At 34.2% G+C, this 24,030-nt stretch overlaps 1 protein-coding gene across 16 annotated transcripts in view; it reads left to right on the top strand.

Annotated features, from left to right (window-relative positions):
* The window catches only part of BCAS3 (BCAS3 microtubule associated cell migration factor), a 784,754-nt gene that overhangs the window by 329,909 nt on the left and 430,815 nt on the right, over positions 1-24,030 (top strand). For all 16 annotated transcript variants that reach the window (XM_074262034.1, XM_074262038.1, XM_074262041.1 and 13 more), the window contains exon 15: positions 6,003-6,267. In XM_074262034.1, the coding sequence (XP_074118135.1) occupies positions 6,003-6,267 (265 nt within the window). The remainder of the gene's footprint in view (positions 1-6,002; positions 6,268-24,030) is intronic.

Here is a 24,030-nt window from a genome sequence, read left to right as displayed (position 1 = left end):
GTGGCAGTTTGTCTCTCCTTCACTTCTCCCCCTAAAGCCCAAGGACTTTTACTCATCGGGTCTCCAGGGAGCTTGCTTAGACTTTACATGTTCTGACTCACATGAGCAAATGCAAAACCTCTTAAAACTGCCCAGTCCTGGCTAAGATGACAGGAAAAAATAAGGATGAATTTTGGAGGGGCTGTGGGAAAACTGGGATACTGATACATTGTTGGTGGAGCTGTAAAAGAATCCAACCATTCTGGAGAGCAATCTGGAATTATGCCCAAAAAGTTATCAAACTGTTCATACCCTTTGATCCAGTAGTGCTACTACTTGGCTTATATCCCAAAGAAATACTAAAGAAGGGAAAAGGACTTGTATATGGTAAAATGTTTGTAGCAGCCCTTTTTGTAGTGGCTACAAACTGGAAAATGAATGAATGCCCCTCAATTGGAGAATGATTGGGTAAATTATGGTATATGAATATAATGGAATATTATTGTTCAGTAAGAAATGACCAGCAGGATGAATACAGAGAGGCTTGGAGAGACTTACATGAACTGATGCTGAGTGAAATGAGCAGAACCAGGAGATCATTATACACTTCAACAACGATACTGTATGAAGATGTATTCTGATGGAAGTGGATATCTTCAACAAAGATAAGATCTAATTCAGTTCCAGTTGATCAATGATGGACAGAATCAGCTACACCCAGAGAAGGAACACTGGGAAATGAGTGTAAACTGTTTGCACTTTTGTCTTTCTTCTCAGGTTATTTTTACCTTCTGAATCCAATTCTTCCTGTTCAAGAAGAAATTCAGTTCTGCACACATATATTGTATCTAGGATATACTATAACACATTTAACATGTATGGGACCACCTGTCATCTAGGGGAGGGGAGGTGGAGGGAAGGAGGGAAAAATTCAGAACAAAAGCGAGTACAAATTACCCATGCATATGTACTGTCAAAAAATTATAATTATCAAATTAATTTTTAAAAAAGAAAAGAAAAGAAAAAGAAAAAAAAACCTGAATTTGAAAATAAAATAAAATTCCATTAACTTAAAAAAAAAAAAACAAAAAAAAACCAAACCCTCCCCAATCCTTTTCTACTCTGCTCCTTGTCAATTATGTGTTAGCTCAACTTACTTTCCAAATTAGCAACAAATTGTTCCCTTTCAGAGAAGCATTCTAATTTGTTGATGTTAGTTCTTCTGATAGTCTTTTTGCTTTCGGGTTGCCACTTTTGTTGAATGCAAATATTCAAATTGGAGAGGAAAAGTCTGTGATCAGTCCAGCACTCTGCACTACACATTGACTTTGTCACTCTCACATCCTGTCTGCCTTTTCTTACAATTAAGTAGTCTTATTAAATGTCATTGTTTACTTTGACAATACATCCACGAAGTTTTATTGCCTTTAGGTAAATGGAAGACATAGCTGGTGATGAGAAGGTCATGAGATGCACAAGTCTTTAGTAATAAGTTAGTGTTGCTCACAAGGTTTTGCAGGAGTGAATGTTGAAAATTACCTATGCATATGTTTTGAAAATAAAAAGCTTTAATTAAAAAAATATAAGCCATTCTCCAACTGACAAATGGACAAAGGATATGAACAGATACTTTTCAGATGAAGAAAGTAAAGTCAGATACACTGTAACTTGACTCTAGCAAAGTCTTGTCATTTTGATCCTCTTTGAGATCAAAATACAACCATTTATGTTGCTTATTTGGCTCCGCTTGAGTTTGTACTAATTCATCGAAGTCTTACCATACTTCTCTGTATTTATCATATCCATCCTTTCTTATAACATAGTAGTATTCCATTGTATTCATGTATCACAATTTATTAACCATTCTCAAATCATTGAACATCAAAATTGTTCATAGTTCTTTGATACCAGAAAAAGTACTGTTCTAAAAAATTTGGAATATTTAGAATCTTTATCTGTGACTTGAGACACCTATGGAAACGTTGTCAATTTTTAGCCACTTGATTTGCATAATTATAAATTGTTTTCCAGAAAAGTTTTATTAATTCACAATACAACATCTTAGTGTACCTATCTTCCTAAAAGCTTTGTCAAATATTCCATGTTCCTATATTTCAATTTTACTATTTTGGTAGTTATGAGGTGAAATCTTGTTTCTTTTAATTTCTATTTTCCTGATTATTACTGATTTAGAGCAGTTTGAGAACTTTGTTTGAGAACTGGTTTTTTGTTTGTTTGTTTTTCCCTTTTTAGCTTTATTTACATATATTTATTATAAGTGAAATTGAAATTAAAAATATAGCAAGAAGGGAATCCACAAAAACATCACATTTCTTATAGATAAGTTAGTTCCTTTTACCACAAAAGAAACATGGGAAGAACTTTTGTTAATGATGTGATTTCTTCTTATTAGACTGACATGGGAGAAGATGGAGTTTGTTTTTTTTTAGTGATGGGGATAAAACTGATTTTTAATATACCTAGCTCCTATCTTTATTTCTTTAAGGAGAATTTTTGATTGAATTTCTAGAAATATTGTGTGCTTTGTTAAATTGACTACCAAATCTTCTACACATTTTACAGTATTTAAGGGTATCATTTTTGTTGTCATCTTTTAGATTTGTTGTTATTCTGAAATGCTACAGTTTTTGTTGGATGTATTTTGTAGCCCATAAGACTGCTGGAAGCTATTAATTTTCTCAGTTGGTTTTTCAGTTGATATTCTCTGGGATTTTTAAAGTAAATTTTCATGTATCAACAAATAAATATAGTTTTGTCATCTCTTTGCCTATATTTAATTTCTTTTCCTTGTTTACTGCTATTGTTTGCATTTCTTGAACTATAAGTAATCATAGGAAGGATATACACCCTTGTTCTACTCCTGAATTTATTGGAAAAACTTAAGACTTTTTCTTTATAATATGTGATGGTTGCTTTTAATTTAGTTACAAACATTGCTTATGACATTTTAAAAAAGATTCCTGTATGTCTATACTTTGTAGAGTCTTTTCACAGTTAGGATAAACTTCATTCTTTCTGAATTGGGAAGCATAGTGTAGAGGGTTTATTTAACTGGAGTGCCTAAGTTTGAATGCCATGGAAAGCATTTCTTCTGCATTAGAGGAAGTAATAGTTTTATTGTAGCAGATCTTTACATATCAGATCACAATACAATTATTATGTTCAATTTGGTGAAATCACAGAAACCAGAATGTAGTAACTAAAAGAGGGATTATTGAAATACTTACAGGTGCAAATAAATGGCAGTCACAACTTGGGTGGCCTCCAGTTCCCTCATTTGTAAATTAGTGAAGTTGGCAAGATACCTTCTTTTAAGGTGTCTTCTAGCTCTTAAATTTAACTCTAATGAAAAATTGCATTTGGATCTAATCAGAACAGAGAATGTCCTATTACATTCCTTTCTCTTGGAATTGGGGCTAAGGGAGAGGGTCTACTTATGGTAGTCTCATTTTCTGTGATCTTTATCATTGGAAGAAATATTTGAAGCATTCTAGAAATTGTGATGGGAATTCTATGGGCTGCAAATGAGTTTGTTTGTTTGTTTGTTTGTTTGTTTTTAAAGAGCTAGATAATTTTTTTAAATAGTTAAAAATACTTGGAAAAGAATGATGCTGCTTATAGCAGATATTTTAATTTTTTAGTTTTCTGCTTTCTTTCTATTTTTGATCTTTCTTGTGATCACAAAGAAGGAGTAACTATTACATACTTCATCAGTATCATCCACTTCCTTCTCTTCATCATTCTGACTTATAAGATTGTACTTTTTGTCCTATTCTTTTCTACTTGGCCTCCATGATAAACACTGTGTACTATATCTTGACAGCTTGTCTCATTTGTTGGCAGCAAACTGTCTGCTCATTTAATAGTACTGATGGGCTTTCAAGGTGTTGGAACAGAACCCTGTCTGTTGGCAGTTTTCAAAGTAAATAGTGAAATGGGGGTCTGCCGGATACTAATTATGTTAACACCATACTTCTAGGTGCCCTGCTACAAACCAGCAGAGTCTGCTTCAGGCTTTCTGCTTTAACTGAGAGATTCTAAAAATAGAATAGGAAACTCCTTGTCATCAGTGGATTCTGAAGCTCAGCTTTGCTTTAACTGTGATAGAAATATGGTTGTATAGGTAGTAAGGCTCTCTTCATAGTACAGATAGAGTCTAAATTGCTTAATGGCACCACTTTTGTAATCTAGAGTCTAGAGACATTTGATTCTGACATATAGAAAATGCATTTGATTGTGTGGCATGGAATGTTCTATATGTTCTTGCTTCTGCTTTTCAGAGTTTTCTTTTCCCTGGCCCCATCCTCTTCTCCCTGCCCTTTCTCTTCTGGGTTTCTTTGTATTGAGGCTCTAATTCATTCTGAACAGACTATAAAGAAGAAACTTTTTGTATGTAAACTGGAGGGTTTAAGTGCTTGGAGAATGACTTTATATCAGTAATACCAGCTACTCTGAAAGTGCTAAACCTGTCAGCTTTGAGAAGATTGTTTAATTATATCATTAGCAAGTCATTTATATGTCACCATAATTGAAAAGGGACAGGTGTGTCATTGGCTTTGGGGGTTTATCCATGTATCAGTGATGAGGCATTTGTCTAGAGACAGTCTGAGAGGGAAGTATCTTGTCACAAGTCACAAGACTTAAATCCTTTTTATCTCCTAGACTTCAAGCACTATGGGAAACTTCTACTTTGATGGCTGTTGGCTGCTTTTCTTGATAGTGCATTTCTGGAATGTTTGTCAAGATTAGACTTCTTTAAGGATTTGATGTATTGTAACTAGCAGTTTTCTGAAAGCTTGAGTAGCTTTATTTAGCTTATGTTATTTAATGTCATAATAAATCCTAATCCTTCTATATATTTGTATGGAGTGTTAGAGCCCATTCAAAGACATACATCCTTAATTCCACTTTTACCTCTTAAAGAGGTTTTTTTGGTTGTTATTGTTTTTTGTCTTTTTCTCCACTGGTACAGTTTTAATATGTTTTTCCTGGAAGCTATCATCTTTAGCTAATCGTGTTTCCCTATATTCTGTCTGACAGTATGGTTTCAAAGTATATTCTTTTAAGAAAATGTTTCTTAAGACTTCAAATCTTATGTTCCATCAAGGTGTTATCCAGGTATGCAAGAAAAATTCACTCTTTTAAAAACACTATTTCTGGTTTTGAGATTTATGAGAAAAATAGCTGATTTTTAAAGGGAGATATTTTTGGTCAGTTGTCAACTCTAGGCTGTTATCAAAACAAAAGCAGAAAGTACTTAATATTTATTCTGTAATTATTAACTCTACAACTCCCATTTGAAATTCAAGGCTACCAGGTAGTTGCCATTAAAGTTTTGGCCAGCTTTTCCTGCCCAGCTGTTCAGTTTCCCTTCTCAGAGAACCTTTAACTGAATGTCTTAAATAATTGGTAGATTATTTTAAGCACTCACTTAATTTAATTAGTTTCCCATATTTAGGTCATGAAAAATAACAAATAATTTGCACAGTGGAAAAAACCTTCAGATCTGCAATAAATTTTGAAATATTAAGCTGAACTTTTTAATCCTTCACCTTCTTCACTTGATATTTCATAGTAATGAAAACTAGAAGTAATAAAGTTGCCTTTTCTTATGCTAAATAAAGCACCTTTTGATTTTTGTCCAGTCAAGGTTTATAAAAAACACATTCTTTTCATGAAAATATACTTGGAACTTACAATACACTTATCTACTAAGGGGAATCTGGTTAGAACTTCTTTTCTGGATTTTAGCCTTCTCTAGCAGAGAAATCTCAAATATTATATGGAAATAGGAAACATGGAAAGTGATATTGTCTAAATATCACTGAAGCATCATGCCTACAATGATCTTTTACATGATTACTTTCAATTTCTCTGTATTGATTATATCAAATTTTGTCCTTTAATTACCTTTCTTTTCCCTGAGAAGTACTTGTGTTTCATTTGAATCAACCTATATAGTGATGTTATCAGCTTCTTTCTCTCCTCTTGTCTTTTTCTAGGTGCAAGACATCTGTTTCAGCCATGACTGTCGCTGGGTCGTCGTCAGCACGCTCCGTGGAACCTCTCATGTTTTTCCCATCAACCCTTATGGTGGCCAGCCCTGTGTCCGTACACACATGTCACCCCGAGTTGTGAACCGCATGAGCCGCTTCCAGAAAAGTGCTGGCCTGGAAGAGATTGAGCAGGAACTCACATCTAAGCAAGGAGGCCGTTGTAGCCCTGTTCCAGGCCTGTCAAGCAGTCCATCTGGCTCACCTCTTCATGGTAAATATATTTCCTTTTCTCCTTATGTTCCCTCTTCCTGTTCCTAATTCTGACCTTACTATGGTTTTAAAAACAAACAAACAAACAAGCTAATTCTTCTCAATTTTAATTTAAAAAACTGGGCTTTTGTGGGGTGAATCAAAAATATAATCTTTCTGTCATTTAAACTGTAACTAATGAATTGTTGATCTGTTGTACATTTTAAAAACTCTTAAATAGGTTTTTAAAACAGGAATTATTAGGAGTCATCATTTTATATTATTAAAAGATTTCATTTCCTTGTAGTTTTCATTTCCTAGCCTTGTTGGTCTTTATTGATGTCCAGTGTTGTGATAGTACATCTGGTCTACAAATATTCATTGTTAGAATGGAAGAAATATTTATCATAAATGAGGTAGATGCCACTTGATTAGCATTATCACTCATTAAAAATATGTGAAGACTACTGTGTAGTGTATTGTAAAACTAGAGTGCCTTTTTTTAAGTCTTCTATTAAGCCAAGAAAGGTATTTTTCTTTTTATGTATATATATATGTATATATATATATATAAAATAAAAGCATTTTATTTTTCAAAATATATGCAAAGATAGTTATCAACATTCACCCTTGCAAAAACTTGTGTTCCAAATTTTTCTCCCTTCCTTCCTCTTCCCCTAGATGACAATGTAGGTTAAGCAAATGCAGTTCTTCTGAACATATTTCTATATTTATTTTGCTGAATAAGAAAAATCAGATCAAAATGGGAAAAAATGAGAAAGGAAAAAAAAGATATGCTTGTTAGACATCTAACAGGAAATAAAAAGATTTAAGAATTTTCATCATAAACCTAAATGTATATTCAAATTTTTTTCTATTTAAATTGCAAATAACGATATTGGATTTTTTTCCCTTCTAAAACAAACAAACCAACTAAACACATGGAATTAAATAGTTACAATAGGAAAATACTGAAGATACTATAGATTTTCTTGTTCAACTTTTTTATTTTACAGAAGAAGAAAATGAGGCCCAGAAAAGTTTTTGACTTATCCAAGATTTCTCAGGGAATCAATGACAAGTCCTTTAAATGCAAATCCTGAGCACTTTTTTCTCTTTTTTCTCTTTAAAAGTACAATATTAATTTTAAGATACAGTGTTAACTCATCAAAGTCAGACATTTTCCCACTCAGATTTTATTCTGTTTTGTGGGCTTGTCTTGGAAAATACAAATAAAAAGTATTTCAAAGAGCCTTATGGGCACTGGATGGTGCCATGATTCGGAGCAATATAGAGTCACCTTTCCACTAGCCAGTCCAGGCTTTAAAAAATAGGAAATATCTCTAGGGTAAATATCTCTAAGGCAAATAAACAAAAATTCTTCATTATTGCCTCTTGACCATATGTCTCAAAATCATATGTACTGCCTTGGAAGCACTAGACATGTAATGTACTTAATACATTCCATGAGTGGACAATTTTTTAGAGAATTCCCACTGAAGGAAAACCAATGAAACATCTGCTTTGACCCAAAAGGATGACTCAAATACATAAATTAGATGATGGAAATGAAGATAAACCCTCAAAGTATGAGACTAGAGAAATCACTAGCTATTTTCTAGAGATATGTGCCACATTTTCATGTTTGTTTTACCTTTTTCTAATTATAAACAAGAATCTAAAGATTAAAGGTCTTTTAACTTAAAATATGTGTTCTTTTGAAGGATTACTCTTTTCAGTTTATGAGAGGCAACTAGACCAAGCAGTATATAGAGTCAGGAAGATCTTAATTCATATTTGGCTTCAGATACTTATTAACTATGAAAATCCAGCCAAGACACTTAACTTCTTCCAGCCTCAGTTTCCTCAATTGCAAAATGAGGATAATAATAGCACATATCTTCCAGAGGTATTGTGACAATTACATAGATAACATTTGTCAATTAGCAAACATTTATAAAGCACCTACTATGTTGTAGGCACTATGCTAAGTGCTGGCAAATAAAAAAGAAAATAGCCTAACTCTCCAGGAATTCACAGTCTAATGAAGAGGAAACAAGAAACAAACAGATATGTATAAACTAGTAAAAGAATAAAAAGGAATCAAAAGAGGGAAGGCACAAGAAATAAGGAGATTGGGAAAGGCTTCTTTTTGGGGGCTTACAGGAAGCCAATAGGTTGAGATGAGGAAAAACATTCCAGGTATGAGGGCCAGTTAGAGAAAATGGTCAAAGCTGAGAGATGGAGTGTCTTGTTCATGGAATAACTAGGGGCTAGCAACCCTGGATCAAAGGTTATGTGGACACAAGTGGGGGACAAGTTAGGTGCAAGAAGACCAGAAAGATCAGGGAAGGAGAAGGTTATGAAGTGCTTTCAAATGTCAGTAACATTTTATATTTGCTTCTGTAAGCAATAAGGAGATATTGCAGTTTATTGAGTGGGAGGGGGAGAGTGTATTTGACATGATTGGGTTTGCATTTTAGGAAAATCACTTTAGTGGCTGAGTGGAATATGGATTGGAGTAGGGAGAGATTTGAGGCCTGCATCCCACTAGCATGTTATTGTGATAATCCAGGCTTAAGGTGATGAGAGCCTACACTAGAACAGTGGCAGTGTTAGAGAAGAAAAGGGGGTTTATTTGAGAAATGCTACAAAAGTGATAACAATAGGCATTAGTGACAGATTGGATATGGAGAGTGAAAGATAATGAAGAGTTGAGTGTGACACATAAATTTTGTGTCTGAGGGACTGACAATTGTATTGACCCTGAAAATAATAGGAAAGTTAGCAGAGGAAGAGGATTGAGGGAGAGAGAGAATGAGTTCTGATTTAGATATGATGAGTTTAAGCTGTCTATTGAAATCTAATTTGAGATTGCCAAAGGGTAGTTAGAAATACAAGATTAAAGTTCAGCAGAGAGGTTAGAGACTAAAGAGAAGAAAGCACTGTATAGTTGAACTGGTTCACTAAGGTGTCAAGCTGGGGAGAAAAGAGTAGTTAATTCAGTAGTGATGATAGCCTGGGAGACAACTGAGGAGCTTTGAGGCTTTGCAGGTCATTGTTTGGTGCAGAGCAGGGTTTGATAAAAGAAGGCACAGGAAAAGGTGGAAATCAGTAGCTTCTGATCACCTTGAGATGTTGGAATTCTTGAATATAGAGGTAGTAATTTGTGAGCAATGGCAAAATGAAGGACATGATCATTTTGTGTGTATTTGAGCTACAATGAATGAATAGTTCATGAGAAGTGAGTAGGTTGAAGTGAGTATTTAAGGTGCTTGAAGGAGACTCAGTATGTATGTTGAAGACCCTTAATATAAAGGCAGGAAATAGGGAGAAGAAAAAAATTGTGAGCCATGAGCTAGTCTCATTGAGGAAGAAAGATGAATGATCAGGGATTTTGTAGACCTCAACTATAAAGACTTTGGGCACTAGAGAAGAAAAACTTGAACTTCAAAGGATGAGAGGTTACTGAGTGATAGAGGATTCCAATGGGGAGCAAGGAGTAGTCCAATTCCCTTGCCTTGACCAGTGAGTTATATGAGGAGTAAAGATTCAGCTAGTCCTGGATAAAGTAGCTAGAGAGGCTGTGCTATCACTGTGGAGCCAGGTTTCAGTGATGGTTAGAAGATGGAAATAGTGGGTGAAGAAACAATTTAGAACAAAGGAAAGTATGTTGCCTATAGAACAAGTAAAAAGGCACAGTGGAAGAAGTTTGTGGAATTTAGTTAAAATTTTGGGGTTGGAGGTTTGAGGAAGATGGGAAATAAAGAACTGGGTTCTGGGTGATAAGAGTATAGAGATTATTTGATGACCTACAGGGATTCAGAATTAATAAGATGTGTAGGATATGACCAAGTGCTGATGTACATCATTGAGTAGAAGACTTCATTCCTCATTCCAGAGATGCCTAGACATTGGCAGCATGAAATAAGTGCAGTATGAACTGGAAACTATATTGTCATAAAATTGGATGATTGGCCCAATTCACTGATCCTCTTCCCCCGCAAAGATTGAAAATTAGGCTCAAGAGAATGCAATAGAAGATGAAAATATAGCTAGTAATAGAAGTCCCACCTTCCTCTTCCCTCAAGGAAGAGGTGCAGCAATTGATGAAAGGCCCAAGGTCAATGGGAAGGCTGTTCTTTGCATTGGAGGTTCTCCATATAGATTGGCCAGGAGATGGAAGTTGACTTGTGCTGGTGCTGATTGGAATTGCTCCCCTGGTCTACAGCTGCCTTCCTTCAGGGGACATGCATAGCAAAAGATGGGTGGAAGGATTGGATTCAAAGGAAGGTGTATTTTGCAGAGTGTCTTAGCACAGAGTAGACACTTAAAAAATGCTTATTTCCTTACCTTTTTTCCCCTTCTTTATGAAGTTTTGGGAATGTCTGGATAAGACTTGAGAGTCCGAACTGCTAAGCAACTTGAAAAAGCTTTTATTTAAACAAAATCCAACTGGAATTAGAAGAGCCATAGGGTTTGGGGTGATCCATTTATATTTTCCTTCTACTTGACTTTATTTGAAATAGCAACTGAAATTTTTTTTTTCAGATGGCTTTGTGGTATTTCCTATGATGCTTGAGTACTCTCTTGATGCAAACTTTTTTTCTCTTTAAGTGTAGAATAATTTTGTTCAACCAAAATTTTCCTAGGACTTTTAATCACAGAGATTGAGTATGCATGTGAGGTAGCTAGATCAACAGGAAAAACCACAGAAGTTAGAGCCCTGAGAAGGATTGGTTTCTTATATGCTTGTGAAGGATTTCTATGGAAGGCTGCAACAGCCCCTTTGGTCAATACTAATACATAGGTAGATTTTCTTTTTCATTGCCGTTCCAATGTATTTTCTGTAAATGTAAGTCCTGCCCAGAAAATGGGGCTTGGGATTATTTTGCCAATATAATTCACCAAATGGAGATTATAGTCGCAATTTGAGTTCTGGCCCTGAACCTTTCCAATTTTGTGTCTCTCCTTCCTTCCCTTTTTCTGTATCTCAGGTCTCAGAATCTGAGTCATCCAGTTTCTGAATTCTATAATCAAGAGATATTTGGTACAGCTGGGATGTAGGTCTGTCTTCACACTTTAAAGGGATCCCAGCCAGCATAATGAATAGGAAGGTCTGTCGGTAGATAGGAACAGGGAGAGGCAACTTACAGGATTTCTCTGTGAGCTTTTGACATTCAGAAATATGTTTTGTTGGACTGCATGAAGAAGGCATACAGTGTTGCTGTGTTCCGGCATAACAATCCAAACACTGTAATTTGGAACAGGCCCCTTTTTAAAATAAAAAAGAATTCAAGAAAGCTTTATCTGCTCACGTTTGCTGCTTATACTTCAAAAGTCATGCCATTACCCCTTGTGTTTCTTTCCTTTCTGTTCTTTTTTAAGGCACAAACATTACAATGCTGATCATTTTTCTTTAGTATCATGTCAAAACAAAATTGGCGAGCCTGCCTGTAAGTTCATTCCAGAAACAATGTATTTACAGTTTACACTAGCTTGGCATCATCTTGTTTACTCACACAATGTAAACCTTTGATCAGGGTAGGATTCATCTCAAAAATGAATCACTCTTTGGCTTCTCTATTGTTTGTGCTCCTTTTAGCGAAGTGAGGTAAAGGAAATCGTTATCTTTTATGCCCTCTAAAGCCAGTAGATTGGGTTCTGATTATTTTCTCTTTGAATATCTGTATCATAGTTTAGGATTGCTCAGGAATTTTTTGGTGAAATGAACCAACTTAATAGCTTTTACTTTTTTTCCTTTAGAACTGACTTGGAAACTTCCATTTTCTTAAATATAGCATGTGTCTTGCACATTTGTTAATAACCAACACAATACAATGAAGGTTACGTTTGTCTATTCTACATTTCCTGCATTTCTATTTATTAAAAAACAATTTTTGTTATTAAATTGGTTCAACCTTATTTTATATTAGAGCCATTCTTCCAGCTATATCATTTCTTTTTCAAATTAGTTTCTGGATACACCTAGTTTTTAGTGCTATTTCCCTCTCAAAATAATCATGAATATATTTAACTGTTTACATGTTGTATCCCCCACATTAGAATATGAACTCCCTGTATGCAAGGATTCTTTTAATTTGGAATTTTGTATCCACAGTGCCTAAAATAGTATGTTACACATGGTCAATATTTGTTTATTCCAGATTTAACAAAAATTCATCCCACAGCTCCCACCTCTCTTTTCTCCCTTCCTCCTCACTCCCAATCTCATCAAGTTTGTGTGGGAGAATTTACAACATATTGTAAGAGAAGTATTATGTTTCTTGTCTTATGTGGGGAACAGTGTTGTTGACCCCAAGAGGAGCAATGCTTCAGAATTTACTGAAGGTATTTGGTATTTTATGTTTCAGTTTACTTAGCATTGAGACTCTTAGATTCTGAAACCAAGGTTTTGTTATAATTATCTCATTTGTTACAAAAGTATTTTGGGCTTTCAGCCTTCCATGTTTGGAACTTCATTGTTCCTTCCAGTATATGTATTAGGTTACTTTTACCCCTCGGGACCTCAGTAGTTAGCCTACATATTGCATTGCATGGTCACAGGCAATGTTATTCCATAGTTCTTATGAGGCAGACATTTCTCACATATTAAATAAAAAGCAATCAATAAAAAGCAATCACACATTTCAACCTGATGTAGTCTATCTATTTAAAAGAGTCAGTAGTAATGTGCTGCTTCTCAAACTCATCTTTCCATATCAATTTTAATTATGGATTGAAGTTTATTTTTGGATAATTTTTCCCAAATAATCAATCATGTTCAGAGTTATCTTTGCTTTATTTTATTTTTTTTTTTTTTTGCTTCATGACATAATATATAAATTCAAAATGGAAAAAAATTCTGTTCCTTCAGGATTTCTTAGTACTTGGGTTGTACTAGTCAGATGAACCTAAAGTTTTAGATAAATTTCGTATATCTCTTTTTGTTTTATTCTCTTGGAAGACTGTTCCAGCTTTTCTAATGGTTTTATCATTATACACATACTTTTTCCTTTCCTATGTTCCTAGAACATTACAACAGACTTTAAATTTGCTAATCACCCAGATCATGTAAGCTTTACATATTTTTATGTCACTTTCCCAGTGCTTCACTCCTCCTTACCAGATGATTTCTTATGGGAAAGCTGGGTTGAAAAGAGTGACATCATCACATCTTTCTGAAAAACAGATGTGTTTCCTTTAAGTAACACTTACTTATGAAATCACCTATTTAGAGAAATAGGAACAAAATTAGTTACATAAGAAAATTAGGTATAGGAAATATTTAAGAGTAACAGAAAAATTCTTTTCTAAATTTTACTGTAGAACACAAATTACAAAAATGAATCACAAGCAACATATTTTAGCTTTTTCTTCATTTTAGTATTATTTGGGGGTAGGCAGCAGAATTTTTATTTTTGTATATTTATCAATATTTGTTATTCTAGAGGATGCTGTTATCAGTTAACACTGATCTGCAACTGTTTTTGGTTATGGCTTTTAGTGCCCATCAGATATTTCTTTCCTCTTTTATGTCTTTACATAAGCATCTAAATGCATCTAAAATGCTTTCTTTTGAATCTCTTAAGGCTTTCTTCCCCCTTTTTTCTCGTTTGCATTTTAATTTTAACACGAGCCTCCTCTAGAGGGCGGTATTTTCTCAGCTTTCCTGCATGTACACTCTTGTCCTAAAATGTGGCAATGGCTGATTCTGGAGCACGCTCAGATCATTTAGCATTTCAGATTGCCTTCAGTAAGGATTTCTTGTGTCATTGGACAGATTTATATTTTGGAGAAAAAGACACACCCAACACCTTAGCGCAATTAGCCTTGAGATGGGGGATTTTTTGCATAAAACAATCAGTCTTAGGGAATATTCTCCTCATGCAGAAAGAAGTCAATTACTTTGTAGGAGCACTTTAGGACAGCTACCTTTGGCAGTCTTTTCATGGTAAGCTGGTTGAACAGAGCTTTTGGACTTGAGTTTTTGTATCTTAAGTTTATTTCTTGAAATCCCCAGTTCTTGAGTTAAAGAATTGTACCCTTAAAACTCATCAAGTCTATGTCCTGGTTTCCTGAATGAATGCAGTAAAGATTGTGCTAAATGATTCAATTATAAGTAACTTTCTGGTCATATCACTTGAATGGAAAGTGATGTAGTTATTTTCTAAAAGGTTTCTTAGCTTTTTGGTTTGTATACATATACATATAAATAAACAAACAAACAGATAAATCTGGAGGCTAAAGGTTGCATTTTATCTGGGACCTAAAGCTAGTTTACGTAGGATGAATATACATTTACATGCGTAAAATCAACACTTTATAAAATATATTTTAAGTGTCTACTATGTGCTGCGCATATTATTAGACCCTGGGAATATAAGCAATAACTACTAAGCATTTATATGGGACTTTAAGCTTTGCTATGGCTTTTTTCATATAGCTATCATTTCATAAACTTTACAAATAAGTATTTTATTTCAATTAATTCAATTTAGAGAATATTGATTAAATAATTTTAGCATGAAAGCACTAAGCTATACACTAATGAAGAAGCTAAAAAAATTAGGATGAGATTTAGACCTTTATTTTTAAAACTTGTTTGATAGGGTGCTATATAACATGCACATGTAACTATAATATACAATAATGCATAATAAGCATATTTAAAGGAACTTTGTGAGAGGTGAAAAGGATGAAAGCTAATCATTGAAGGGAAGATATTTTTTTTTTATTATATATATATATATATATATATATATATATATATATATATATATATATATATTTTATAATATTATCCCTTGTATTCATTTTTCCAAATTACCCCCCCTTCCTCTATTCGAAGGGAAGATATTTTAACTTGTAATCTAATTATAAATATAATTAATAATGTTATCTAATACAAATAAGACTAGGCCTAAAGGAAATCTGATAGTTGGAATAATATTTAGTCATCTCAGTCTTTTTGTTAGTATTTGCTAGATTCTTCATTGGAATTTGTTAAACTCTCTCTTCCCCCCCCCCCCAATATTTTGTGTACTTTTGATCTAGAGTCATAGTGAACAACTAGGATAACATAATAAGCTTGGTAAAACAGTAGGACTTAAAATGTATTTGAATTGCAATGTGACTAAGAAGATTCTCTATGTAGCTCCTAGTTATAAGCTACAAATGTGGAACAGAAAAATCAATCAATGGAATATAGTGAAGACATTGCAGTGAGATAGCAATTATGAATTTTTGGAGCCCAAATTTCCAAATAGAGAAGTCCATGCAGGAGTCTGTGGAGGTTTGAAATGCTTAAATAGTAAATGGGTGAATCTCATGAACCTTGTTTCTTGAAATTATTCAGTGTTCAGTGTTTAATGTGTGTGTAACACAGGTAAATATTGTACCCTTTTCCTTCCTTTGTGCTTGCCACATCTAGCTACCCTGGAATCTTTCCAGACTTACCCTGTCTCCTACTCTGGGGCATGGTTTAGTATGTATGATCACCACCTGCTTCTCTGTCCACTTTCTGAGATTGAACCCTACCCTGTTCCAAAAGTTGGTTACTTTTTATTCTTGGGATAATTTAATGGCCCACAAATCAGTTTGTTTTTCCTCATAATTTTTATGGAGTTTATATCAGATGAAAAGTTAGTGTTATAATCATTATAGTTCAGTGTCCCAACTTAGAAAAATTCCTTTTAGACAAAGGTTTGACTTTCTGCCAAACATATATATCTAATATGCAGTTTTTTTGTACATAGTTGTTGGCTTATTGTTGCTTCCATTAAATTGTGAGCTTATTGAAATCAGGGACTTTTTTTTTTTTTTTGCCTCTTTTTGTATCTTCTGCATGTAGCACAGCATCTGGCATATATTAGGCACTTAATGTTTATCAACTGACTGGTCTAATTTAAATAAGTTTGCTGACAGATCTTAAAGTGTGGAGTTGGAATTTTTAAGTCTCTTGTGTAAGGAGTATCGCCTCCAACATATTAATTGTGTCAAAGATGAAAATGAGATAGAAGTTAATTTCAAAAGACCAGAGCCAAACGGATCCTGGAAGAGACATGACAATGAAAACAGTTGAATTAACTGTCAGGCACCAAGTGCTATGTAGGCAACAAATGAAAGTAAAGCCATGTGGGTTTTAGCCATACTCGACAGAAGGCCTTCAATAGATGTGGTTCAGATAGGTAAACAAAATGGTGAGATACGATGTTGAAGGAATGGCTCCATAGAATGAATTTAAAGCTATGAATGAACAAGTAGTAGCAAGAGCATTAGCATCAGATAGGCTGAGGCTTGAGATGTCTAATGGGAGACCTCATTGACCAAAGCATTTTTAGAGTCTATCAGGGAAGCTGGAATATGGATAAATATTCAGTAATACACTAGGAAAAAATCCTTCCTTCAAATGAGCAAGTGTTCAAACTCAAATGGTCTCTTTGACTTCTATGCATTTCATCTTTCCCCCCCCCCTAAAATTTAAATTGCTGTATATGAATATCACTTATTTTTATTGTTGGATGCCTTACCTTTTGAATAAATTGTGAGCTCCTTAGGGTCAGAAGATAAATAATTTTTTATTTTTTTATATATCTCCACCCCCTTGTACAGTGCCTTGTAATAGTAAATGCTTAATGTTTGTGGATTAAAATTTAAAATTGCAATAGTAGAAGCAACTGTTTGGTGTGATGGAGGAAGCAGCACATTGAACTGGAGTAAAAATGAGAAGATTAAAGGAATTTAAGGTTCATTGCAAGAAGTGTTAATACTGGATGATAAGTGAGAATAATGCCAACTAGTAGCTAGCTTTTAAAGAAGTAAAATCGTAGAATTAGAAGAGTCCATTGTCATTGAGTAGGCAAGAGATAGTGTCTGTATCTTGATTGCTTCTTTAAATAGAGTACTATGATGTAATTTGACAGCCATAATTTTGGAATGAGTGAATGGGTTCAGGTATTATTTGAGCCTGATGGAGTTCTGATTTCTGACTATGACAAAATTGATAAAGAATGTTATATAGTAGCATAAGAAGGAGAAGCAGTAGAGCAGAGTAATATTTCTTGGATTTAGATTGTCCAGGAAAAATCTACTTATTTAGGTGTCTTAGTATTCTTCCCCTTAGCATTCTGACCTCACCCATTTCCAGCACTTAAATGTATTGTCATAGTAGGAGTAGGCAGCTTTGTGCTTTTATGAAAATAACTTATTCAACTGAGTGTTATTTAACTCTATTCATTTTAGCTGTATGTTGATTTTCTATGATTGATTCTATAATGAACTGATGATTTTTTGCTTTCTTGTTTCTAATATTCTTAGAAGATACCACCCAAATTGACTATATTTCCTGTGGGGTTATTTTTCCATGGGTCAAAAATTACAAACATATTTTAAACGAAGATACTGAAATCTTAACCTGGAAATAAAATAAAGGACAATGAAAAGATTTTATTTTGCTTGTTCTGCAAAATGCTTATTTTTACTCTCTCTTCTCACCCCTACCCTCTCTTTCCCCCCAGTGTTTTGTGGGGCTGTTAAAATCAGTGGCTCTTTCCCATCTAAAGGAAATGCATCTTTGACACTTCTCATGACCTGAGTCATGGTGCTGACACAGAGCCAGAAAATATCCTTAACAGTCCTGTGTAAAAGCAGGATTTCTAGGGGTGGGAAGAATAAATACTACTTTGCCATTTCAGTTTATAGTTATAGATTTGAGGTATAAATCAGTTTTAAAATATTGTTATTTTCTTCCTGAGATTTACCTCTTGCTTTTTTTGTCCTCATTTTTTTATGTACATAGTGTTTAAAACTGAGTGAAAATAGGAAATTGATAAACTGAGAACACTCTAATCTTTTCAAGTTTTGAAAATTAACTTTGAGTACAGTCCTATGTTGGAATAGAACAGTAATATGATTTCCATACTATTTGGGGTATATGACAACATACCTCTATAAAGTTAGATAATTAAAATTGATGTAACTGAGGGTTCCTACTTAATTCCCTTGGATGAACTAGATTCATTTTTTTTTCTTTTGATTTTTCTTTGCATTAGTGAGGTATTAACTGCTTTTCTTTTTTTTCTTTTTACTTCATCTTACCTGGTACTTTTTGTTAGCAGTGAAGTGGAAGATTCAAGGATAGAGATCAGTGAAAAGCAGTCATTTATGCTGTGGGTAGAGAATTTCCCTTATTTTAATGCCTAATGTACAATTCTAGATAAAGGGTTTGAATTTTGGGAACTTTTTTTAGTATGGATTGAAAAATTTTGGTTTTTCTCTTTCTGGATGCTATATTTGTACTTTATTTAGAAATGAAAATGTTTTGGGTGCTTGTGGATAAAGTGATTGAAAGAATCAGAGGTGAATGCTTTAGTGTGTTTAAACCTTTTTGGCAGCATTCTGGAAAGACTTACTATCCCATTTCTGTAATAATGTTTTTAAATGAATAAAATAATTATGTAGGATTTCAAAGGAAACCAATTATATTGAAGTAAGATGAATACTTTTTCCCTTCAAGTCTATGTATCCCCTGAAATCTATCAATGGAAACCTTGGGGGACTGTGGAGCTCAGACTAAGAATCTTAGTCATATATGGGAAAGACTGCTTTTCTATTCCTGTATTTTTTATTGATTGGTTCATGGATTTTCCCCCTTTTTTGTGGGTTAATGCTAATTTTTTAAAATCCACATTTAACAAACAGAAATGTACATCTTTGAAATGAATAATAAACTATTAACACAAATTTTCTGCTCACAGATGTGTTGTATGTTATCCCAAAAATCTTGAATACTCTAAAAAATAATTAACTAGACTTGAAACTCCCCTCTATAGGATAGAGATATTGTTAACTCTATTTAGAGATGAAGGAAGTAAAGTATGGTAAGATTAAGCATCTTGTTCAGAGACAAACTGCATCAGCAGTAGAACGGAAATGTAACCCAAAGGTCAGTCTCCTTTTCTACTCGGTAAATTTCAGTGCCTGTCTTCACACCTGTTCTCTCCTGAAGCCTTTCAAATAAATCTTTCATATTTCATTGAGACTTCTCATAGTCATTTGCAGGATTCTCAGTTCTTCCTTTTATTTTGTCTTTGTCTATTTTCCTCTCCTTCCATTTGGAAAATTTGCCAACAGATCCTTCTCATCTCTTACTGGATTCTTTGCTGGTGGTCAGAACTTCCAACATTTTGAGTTCCTCTACTTGGCCTCAGCCAATCTCTCTCTTTGAGTTTTGGAGCTGTTTGAATTGCATCCTGCTCTGTCCTTATCTGTAATTGACAGTAAATGCCTTAGTTACAGCTATCAGAATTTTTAAAAAATGGGGTTTGTGAAATTTCTGACAGACTTTTCCATGTGCATATGGGTACATGTGGTAGGGGTGTGTGTGTGTGTGTGTGTGTGTGTGTGTGTGTGTGTGTGTACTGCGCATGTACAGGTATTAAATATTTAGCAGAATCTTAAAAACATTAAGCTTCATTTCAGGGTCAGATTGTGGATTTATTTTCTAAGTATCTTTCATAAGAGTTCTTTCTGAGCCTCCCCTTGTCCTTTGCAACATGTCTATCAGCTTTCCTGGAAACATCTTCATTGCCAGGTAATACCTATTGGTTATTTGGATAAGGTGCTTTAAAATAACCCAAAGTGAAGCTTCCAAAATGAAGAATTGCATACTTTAGATGTAGCTGTTATCCCCTGCCCTCCCAACTTCTCAATTTTGAAAAAAAAAAAGTGGATGATTGCAAGTAGTGATGGGACTAAACTTCCTGCATCTTTAATCTCCCCCTCTTTAAATATTCTGCTTGGCAGCAGGGAGTAAACTGTGCCCTGTGTTTTTGGTGTTTTCATGATTTTTATTGAATTGTCTGTTCCACTCTCTCAGAATATTCCTGTGAGCCAGTCTTGCTTCCGCCCAGTTCAGTATGTGGGTCAGAAGGCACTGTTTCTCACTAGGGCGCTGCTGTTTTCTTTTCCGACTCAAGTAGATTACAGATTATGCTGGAGCATGTCTGAGAAAAGGTCAAAAAGGAGGGTGAAAGTCCTGCATCTGCAGCTGGGAAGCTTTTCATTCTCATTTAGTGAACTTAAAAAAAAAAATCAAATGGAAAAGGAACCCCCCCCCCAAAAAAAAAAAAAACCAAGAAAAAACCATTAACTAACTAAAACCCACATGCAAGAAATTCACATTTGCTTATTATCCTTTATTATGTGTTTTGAAGGGATTTTGACTTTCATTAAATTATTACATAGTGTTTGGTTGGAAAAGTTTTAATGTAAAATTAAATGGCAAGTAATAGCTAAGCAGATTTTAACTTTTCTGAGCCCAAATTGCCTGTGATTGTCTCAGGACAAGTTACCATTGTGCTGGTATTAAGACAGTCAAGAAGCCTGGAACTTTTTATACCACAGAGTTAAGTCAGTTAAAATATTTGGTTCATATAGGATTTTTAGCCCTGTCAGCTTTATGGTAGGATATTGGAAGCAGGCTGACTTTTGGAGAAGAGAAAAAACTTATCTGTGCACATGCACATGCATATACACGTTAATGAATTTTTGTTTTTAGAAAGACATATACACAGCACAACAAAGCTATATGTCTGCTCTTATGATAAATATATTATTCAGAGACAAAGTTTTGGTTCATGGTAATACTTGGTAATGTTGTCACCTGCAGTGGCACAGAGCAAAATGGTGCTGCAGGTGATTTTGAGCAGTCAAAATGTTAGCCAAGGATGTAGTGAGGCTGGGAAGAGTGTGCCTCAGATGAAAAATGAGGATTGTCCTGCAGTATAAGCTTGGGAGAGATGGAGGGGAATGAGCTTATCATGTTAACTATAGAAGATACTGAATTTTATAAAAGCCTATACCTTGATATTTATTTATAGGATAAGATTGAAAAAAAAAATAGGATGATATAACAAAATGCCTCCTTTAGAATAGTTACTAAACTAAACTAAACTTCTTATGTACGTCTTTTATTTTCTTTTAATTTTCTCCCTTTTTGTTCTTCTCTACCCCAACAACTGTTTATTTTTAAAATCACCAAAGCACCCCTAGTTTTCCTATTATATTTTTTGTTCTTCCTACCAAGTAAATGCTTTCTCTTTAATTAAAATTGCAATGCCTTATTTGTTTAAAAAAAAGATAATTTTTGCATGATACTTTCTTTATATTTTTATTCCTTAATATATCATTTTCCTCCCCATTCCCAGAGAGCCATATCTTATAACAAAGTAAAAAAAAAAAAAAGAAGGAAAAAAAAACCAGTTAGCAAAATTAATCAACATTGGTTAAGTCATCAGAATATAGTTTTCTATATCCATAGCACCTTCCCTCTGTAAAACTAGAGAGGTGCTTTCTTATGTCTCTTCTTCAGGTCATATGGTCTCTTTCATTCTAGTTTCCTCTACACTTTATCCACTAGTTTCTTCTGCCTCCAAATAATAATCTTAAAAATATACCTTTACATATACATGCCTCTCTGTTATGAAGTTGTTAGACCTGACTTGATAAAGCATTTCCCTAGATACATGGAAGCCCAAAATAAGGACGAATCTATTCCACTGATACCATTAAAAAACAGTGGCAATAGTTGATGGAAAAAAATATTTTAAATTGGATTTTTTAAACTTTTACTTAAAAGGTCTATTGGTTTTCTTTAATTCTTTCTGTTTATCAGTCCTGCTTGATATATATAATGTTTGCTCTATTTGGAAAACTCTCTGCCCAACTATGACAAAACTGTAGATCTTTTTCTATATTTTTGTATTCATCAATTTGAGAAGCAAGTGTTTTAGTGGAAAGTACCTTCAGCTTCAAGTCAGTAATACCAAATTCAAGTTTTTATGCTGCTCTGTATTAAATTTGTGAAACTGAGAAAATTACTTACCATCTCTGAGCCTCCTCTTTCTTCTGTAAAATCTGTTTAATGATGGTTGTCATTATTTTATTTTTCATCAGGAAAGAACTCTTAAAAGGATAAGACACAGAAGTGTTTATTAACAATATCATTTTAACTTCATTGCTTGAAGTATATAGAAAAAAGTTTTTTTAAGGCAGAGCAGTAAAATTCTCTCTTATCTAAAATCTTTATAAATTTTTTTTCTTTATTTGGTTTAGAGTAAAAAAAAAAATAGAAAGAGATTTTATAAGTTAAACTTGGTCTGGAACAGCGAACAAGTCCCAGGACTTAACTTTAGAATTGGCTGGCAGCAAGCCATGTTCACATGTTCTCGGATCGTTGCATTCAGAAGCTAAGAATACCAACCACGCTTCTGCAAAAAAGGAAAAGATAAAACAGAAAGGTTAGCTTTGCAGCAGTATTACCTGGGAGTTAATGCTGATGTCTTTTCCACAAATGTCCAACTTTGTCAAAGCCCAGTAAATCTTGGGAAGTTTATTTTCCTTGTAGCATCTGTGTTTTATAATGGGGCCTTTAATTTGTTTTTACTTTGTCTGCAGGGATTTCTTTTGTCCGGAGTTTTCAGCCTCCTCTTTTTTTTTCCCTCTCTGCAAGTAAGTCTGTTAATGATGGCCAGTTTGGGAATATACTTCTGCAAAACTGACATGTCAGGCTGTTCCTGAGTAACAAAGCCCATTGTTATTTTCTCTCCTCACTCTTATCCTCAACTTAATCCAGTTTTCCTCTGTGTATTTGTGGCGGAATGTCTGAAAAATCATGGCTTGGGATATAATACCTACATGATATGGTGGCAAACCCAAAAAGAATATTTTAACTTTGGTCAGCTTGTGTTGAAGTGGAGGAATGAGTGACTTAGCCATAGGTTTTCTGAATTCCTCATATCAGGACAGCTCTTCCAGATCCCACAGGGCAAGCCTTTGCCTACTCACTATCCCCTCTATGTAGGAGCAGATGCAGTCCACAGCTTTACCATTTTCCAGGTCACTTCCATGAGAAGGCAGTTAGGGAAAATCAGAACAGGAGGCCTGGAGGAGTGAGGATCAGGAAGAGAACAGACATCCCAAATGAAACTGGCATTCCTATGCTTTCCCAGAATTCCAAGATGCCCTGCAGACATTGTCCTCTTTGTGCTAACTGCTCTAAAAGAGAAAGCATTAAAAATAATTGCCCACACTAAAAAAGATCTTTGCCCACAACAACTCTGTGAAGTAGGTAGTGAAATGTCATTACTCATCCCAGGTTAAATAATTTGTCCCTGGACAAGCCTGTGTCAGAACTGGAATCAAATCCTGAATCCAAGTCTACCACTTTTACTTACCATTACACTATGCATTATTTTTTTCATTACCTAATATAACTAACTGTCTTATTGTTGGTATGTCAAATAAAATCTTATTATGACTCATTTTCCTCTTCTGTAAAATGATGGTTTCTAAATTCTCAAAGTTCTATGATCTGATTTTATGAATCTTTTCTTTTCTTTTCTTTTGAGGCTACTGAAGGTAGCTAGACTACTTTCTATGTACTACAGGGTTATTGTGAATAAAATCTGTGTCCCATATTATTGTTTCCATTTTTTTTAATGAAAATGTTGAGGCACATTAAGTATCCAGAATTATACAGCAAGTCAGTGACTAACAGAGACCCCTGATTCTCTTGCTAATTTATTGCTTTCTATTGAAAATTTTTAAAAAAGTCATTCATATGTTGATGTCCCCTTTAACAATCTGAAATATCATTTTCACTGAACTATTTTTTTTTAACAAGCATAAAAATGCATTTTATATCTGATTCTGGGATTCTTTTCTCCTCTTCTCCTTTCCCTTCCTTTCTTCCCAACCCTTTCCTTTCCTCTCTCCCCTCTGT

Source organism: Sminthopsis crassicaudata, chromosome 4, assembly GCF_048593235.1.
Source record: "Sminthopsis crassicaudata isolate SCR6 chromosome 4, ASM4859323v1, whole genome shotgun sequence".
NCBI classification, from domain to species: domain Eukaryota; kingdom Metazoa; phylum Chordata; class Mammalia; order Dasyuromorphia; family Dasyuridae; genus Sminthopsis; species Sminthopsis crassicaudata.
Note: the sequence above shows the minus strand (reverse complement) of the source record. Positions and strands in the feature narration are given on the sequence as shown.